Raw genomic sequence first — 5,719 nt, forward strand, 5'->3', positions numbered from 1 at the left:
TAAATAAACCCTTTCCTCCCCAACTTGCTACATGGTCATGACATTTAGTGTAGGAATACAAACCCTGACTAAGATGTGGAGTGACAGGCAGTGCCTGACATTTGTGGAAGGTCTTCTGGCTTGGTTTTCTGTTCCTGTATTATATAAAGAAGGCTCAGCAGCCAGACAAGTTGACAGTTTATGCTCCTGAGACACAAGTGCCAAAAGCTCTCCTTCGCTGGAAGGAAAGGTTGTCAGGTTACCCATTATGTCTCTGACCCCAGCTGGCTTCTGGTCCTGAACGGGGTGATTTGGGATCCTTGGGCTACCAAGTCTAGAAGCTATGCTCTGAAGTTAGATAGGTTGCCTGTTTGGCTATTTGCTAGCTGAGGCCACAGGTAGGCTCTGAGCCAGATGGGGTTACTTGCTGTTTAGTTAGGTAGAACCAAATAATACTCTGCTATGAGGTAGAGGAAACATACTGTCTTGGGGAGTAGACAGATAGATAGACAGTGTGGCCAGAGTGACCTGCCGGCTAGGCAGGAATGGTAAGGATGTTCCTTGGACAGATGGACTGCCTTGGAAGAGCAGAACAGCTGACTGGGCTCTCCCACCAAGAGTGCCACTCATAGTGGAGACAGGTGTACCCCCCCATCTTATCATTCTTCCCTGTTTGTTGTTTCCCAGTGGTCTGTTGAGTCATTCAGTGTTCTTTATTGAGCAAGACAGATGGAGACCTCCATCAGGGCAGAGGTCTGGGGAGCTCTATGTTTGTTTCTGGTTCTTCAGTATAGAGAGACCTTAGGTCCACGGTCCCAATCTTGGTAAGCCTAATCCTAGACTGAGGAGGGACAATGCAATCAGAGCAAATGCTCCTCTTGTCCTTCACACGTGACTTTGGTGACCTGTGGGTACGGTTAGTCTCATCTTCTAGTTGTATTTGAATGGGGGAGGGGAGCTAGTTGCTGGTTGGTCATTCTGTATTGGGGGACTTAGTCATAGACATCCTGACATCATCTTGATTTTTTTTTTTTTGACTCAATGTTGTTCGTCACCTCCAGGCATTCCTATTCAGTCTGTGGAAACCTCACTCAGGTAGTCTCTTAGCTTTGTTTCTATGGCAGTGATACAACACTATGACTAAAAACAATTTGGGAAGGAAAGGGTTTAACTGGCCTATAGTTCCACATCATAGTCCATCATTGAAATCAGGGCAGGAACTTAAGCAGAATCCTGGAGGCAGGAATTGAAGCAGACACTGTGGCATAGCTTACTGGTTTGGTCAACTTGCTTTTTTTACATATCCCAGAACAACATGTCCTGAGGTGGTGGTGCCCACAGTTAGCTAGGCCCTCCCATGTAATCATCAATCAAGAAAATGCCACACAGATATGCCTAGCAGGCAATAGTTATGGAGGTATTCTTTTGTCAATTGAAGTTCCTCTTTTCAAATAACTTTAGCTTGTGTCAAGTTGACAGAAAACAAACAAAACAAACAAATTAATAAAAAAACAAACCAATCAGGACACAATAAGTATTTGTTATTCAGTTTTCTTCCTTTGCTTGTACTCCAGAGGAAAAAAGTGTAGCCTGTCAAATTTCTCTCCCTTTGCAGCCTTTTCATTATCCCCTTTCATTTTTGACAACTTATATAGTACAATTTATTTGCAATAAAATTTATGCATTTGAATATAAATGCAATAATTTTTTTACAGAGCTGTGCATCATTTATGCATTTGAATATAAATGCAATAATTTTTTTTTACAGAGCTTTGCATACAGCATCACTGTATGAGTTTAGGATGTAGACCTCCACCATCCCTAAAAGAATCCCTTGCAGCTATGTGCAGTCCATTCTTGTTCCCCCTAGTTAAACAACCATTAATATATCTTTCTGCATTGATTTCACTTCTGGGCATTTTGTAGAAATGGTATTATACATCATGTAACCTTCTGTGTTTTGCTTTTTTCATTAACAAACAATTTTTGAGATTTACCCATGTTGTAGAATGTATTACCATTTTGTCCCTATTCATTCATTTCATTGGATAGATTGTCCATTATTTGTCTACTCACCACCACTTAAAGGCCACTTCAAAAGGTCCTGTCTTTTGGTGATGGATAATACCACCAGAAATATTCTCATATAAGTCAGTGAGAATATTACTTTTCACCAAACCTGTATGAGGACAACTAATAGTGGAAATTTTAAATCATAATTAGGATTATGTGTAAGTTAATTTTTGTGTGCGTGGTCTGCAATATGTATGCATGTATGTATAATGATTTAAGTTTGTGAGAGCTCATGTGTGTGCAGATGTACATGTATGTGGGCACACATGTGTGAGGAAGTCAGAGGTNGATGCAGAGCTTCCCCTTCCATCGGTCTCCATCTTGTACATGGAGGCAGGGTCTCTCTCNCTTGAACCCAGAGCTTCCAGTTCAGCTGATGATGCATTGGGGTTAACTCAAGACATTTGTCTTANGCATGTTAGTTCTTCAAAGTCTTTCTTTCATATATAAAACCTTNTAGTTTCCACAAGCATCCATTGTACTGACAACCATGTTCCCACGGCATTTTCCCCTCTAGGATGTCTACTGAACATGAGAACACGGAGATAGTTCCCCTTGAACTTATGTTTCAGCACTTCAAGAGANAGAAAGTGGCCATTTCTAAGGCGATAAGAAGTACATTTCCTTTTCTTGAGAGCCTCCGAGACCATGACTTCATCACTGATAAAATGTATGAAGTAAGTAAATTTACTACATCATAACGTGGTAAAAAAACTCCAAATTAAGTGTCACTTTGATATCCTGCATTCAAACTTCAAATCAGATGACTGACAGGTTTTTAAGGTTGGACTTAATTTTTAAAAAAGATTTCATTTCTTACATGCGTGTGTGTGTGTGTTTATGTGTTCCTCTGTGTGTGTGTGTGTGTGTGTGTGTGTGTGTGTGTGTATTATGCATGTGTGCATGTTTATTTTTTAAATGCTTATTTTTAAAATGTTCATTTAAAAACCTAGCTTTGGGAACAATAAAATCTACAGAGTGTTTAATTCGGACAAAATTTTAAAAAGCACTGTTTTTATTTTACAGGTGTAAGAATTTTGCCTGCATGTATATCTGTGCACCACTTGTGCCCCTGGTGCCTTTGGCAATCAAAAGAGAATGCACCAGATCCTTTAGAACCTGAGTTATACAAATGGTTATAAACCAACATGTGGTTACTGGAAATTGAACTCCGGACCTCTGGAAGAGCAGCCACTGCTCTTAATCACTAAGCCATCTCTCTAGCCCCTCTAGTGTTTCTTTTGGCTTATAAATACGCCACACTCCAGTAGGGTTCGAAATTAGAGGAAATGGACCTCTTATTTCCTTCATGATAAATCAGGGTTAAACAGGAGGATAGAATGTGTCCTGTTAATAAAATACCATGGCCACCTGCCAAGTCTATTTCAAAAGTAGTCTTGTTATGAGATATACATCAGTTTACCTTCTTAAAAAAAAGTGGGGGAGGGTGATGCTGGTGAGATGGCTCAGTGGGTAAGAGCACTGTCTGTTCTTCTGAAGGTCCTGAGTTCAAATCCCAGCAACCACATGGTGGCTCACAACCACTGGTAATGAGATCTGACACTCTCTTCTAGAGCGTCTGAAGACAGCTACAGTGTACTTATTTGTAATAATAAATAAATCTTTGGGCCAGATCAAGCAGGGACTGAGCAGGGTTGACTGGAGAGAGTGGGGCCAACCGTAGCGAACAGAAGTCCTAAATTCAATTCCCAACAATCCCATGAAGACTCACAGCCATCTGTACAGCTACAGTGTGCTCATATACATAAAATAAATAAATAAATAAATCTTCAAAAAGAACGTATTTATTTTTATTCTTTTGTGTACACACATTCTGCCTGCATCTATGTGTGCATAGCACTTGTGTGCCTGGCGCCCATGGAGGCCAGAAAGGAACACTGAATCATCACATAGAACTGGAGTTACAGATGTTTGTGAGCTCTTGCGTTGTTGCTGAGAACTGAACTTGGGTCCTCTGCCAGAGCAGCAAGCACTCTCAACCACCGAGTCATCTCTTCAGCCCCTCTACACATTTTAAAACAATTAAATTTATTGTTTACTTACTTATGAGCCGTGTGTATGTGTTTGTATTGTGTGGGCATATGTGTATGAGTCAGGTGCTGTGCACATGGGGAAGAAAGAGACCAATTGTGGCTAGTTGGTTTCTTCTTCATATTCAGATGATGATCTGAATCCCAGGGATGGAACTCAGACTGCCAGGATTAATGGCAAGTGCCTCTACCCACTGAGAGATAGCCCCATAGTTGACCTTTAACCCATATATCCTTTTCAAAGTTGGCCCTTCTTACATGTCATATAAATGAATATGGTATCCCAAAGTTGCCAGTGATTACTTTCAAAGAGACAATATTTATTTGTTTCATGAAGTAGTCATGCAAATATAAAGCCTCCCCGTAGAAGATATGTTTGTAGGGGATTGAGGTTCCCTAACTATAATTATTTTTCTAGGGCTCTTCTGTGACACGGAAGCCAGCACTGAAATTTTCTCTACCCAATATTTTTATTTAAGGATTTTCTAGATTCCTGTAGATCACTGGTCCCTGTGCAAAACGTGATCTACAGAGCCCTGGATGTACTGGAGAAGAAATTTGACATGACGGTACTGCATGAATTGTTCAATAATGTCAACATGGAGAAGTATCCCGATTTGAATCACATTTATAGACGCTTTCCATGTGGTAATTGGGTTTTATATTGCTCTTTGAGAGTACAGTCCTTTTTGTTGTCAACAAATGTATATTAAGCTTTTATCATGTGCCATATATCATGTAGGGCAATTGAGAATATAGCAGTTAACAAGACTACTGTGTCATGAATTATATGAAAATATATGACTAATGGCTGACACCTTCCAGAGCTCTGCTGCTGGGCATTTAGGCTCTCGGGACAATGGGAGGGATACCATCATCAGGCTATATAGAAGAGGGTAGGATTAGAAGTGCTGATTGTCAGTAGGGTAGCACTGTTGTGACTCTCAGTGGGAATCCTTACATGGCAGTCCATCAAATTGGTTACCGCCCACCTTGAGTGACTGCTCAGCTGTGGGTGCAGGATCCATCTTAGTATAGCACCTCATGCTCATAGAAACCAACAATGTGTGAGTCAGCTCTTCAACCCCGTCCTGCCCATCCTCAAAGCTGCCTGGGACTTCCCTTTGGTATGTGCCAGATCCTAGACCTTTGATCCATGAAAGCCTTTGTTTCTTCTTACCATTGTGAGACACTGGAAGCCATGTTTTTCTTCTATTTTTCCTGTCCTGATATATATCTTCCCTGCCCTCTGAACACTGGAAGAGGAACACAGCTCACAGGGTTTGTTTTCCTTTATTGTTCTTGACCTTGAGTGTCTCGTTTCTATATGGGCAGAATAAAGTTGATTGTGGGAGTCTTCTCTCTCCCAGGGCATGATGGATGAATTTAGGCATAGGAAACCCATTGAGCTTGGAGTGACTGGAGGGCTATAAATTCCTAAATGTGTAATTTTGAAACACCACTCCTGGTCCCTGTTAGAGATGGCTAATGGTTTCTTCCTCTTCTTCCCTCTCACTCTCCTCCCACTTCAGTGTTTCCGAATGAATTGTGTTTCCAAGGAATTGATGGAAGGGACCCAAACTCCCAGCTAAGTCTTGAACAAGGTAATTACAGCT

General features: G+C 41.0%; 1 protein-coding gene across 7 annotated transcripts in view; it reads left to right on the forward strand.

Moving 5' to 3' along the window:
- The window catches only part of LOC110321855 (nuclear autoantigen Sp-100-like), a 63,684-nt gene that overhangs the window by 8,171 nt on the left and 49,794 nt on the right, over window positions 1-5,719 (forward strand). For all 7 annotated transcript variants that reach the window (XM_029539157.1, XM_029539159.1, XM_021198409.1 and 4 more), the window contains exons 2-4: window positions 2,570-2,729; window positions 4,583-4,751; window positions 5,636-5,707. In XM_029539157.1, coding sequence (XP_029395017.1) covers window positions 2,570-2,729; window positions 4,583-4,751; window positions 5,636-5,707 — 401 coding nt within the window. The remainder of the gene's footprint in view (window positions 1-2,569; window positions 2,730-4,582; window positions 4,752-5,635; window positions 5,708-5,719) is intronic.

The sequence above is a fragment of the Mus pahari genome, chromosome 5 (assembly GCF_900095145.1).
Source record: "Mus pahari chromosome 5, PAHARI_EIJ_v1.1, whole genome shotgun sequence".
Lineage (NCBI taxonomy): Eukaryota > Metazoa > Chordata > Mammalia > Rodentia > Muridae > Mus > Mus pahari.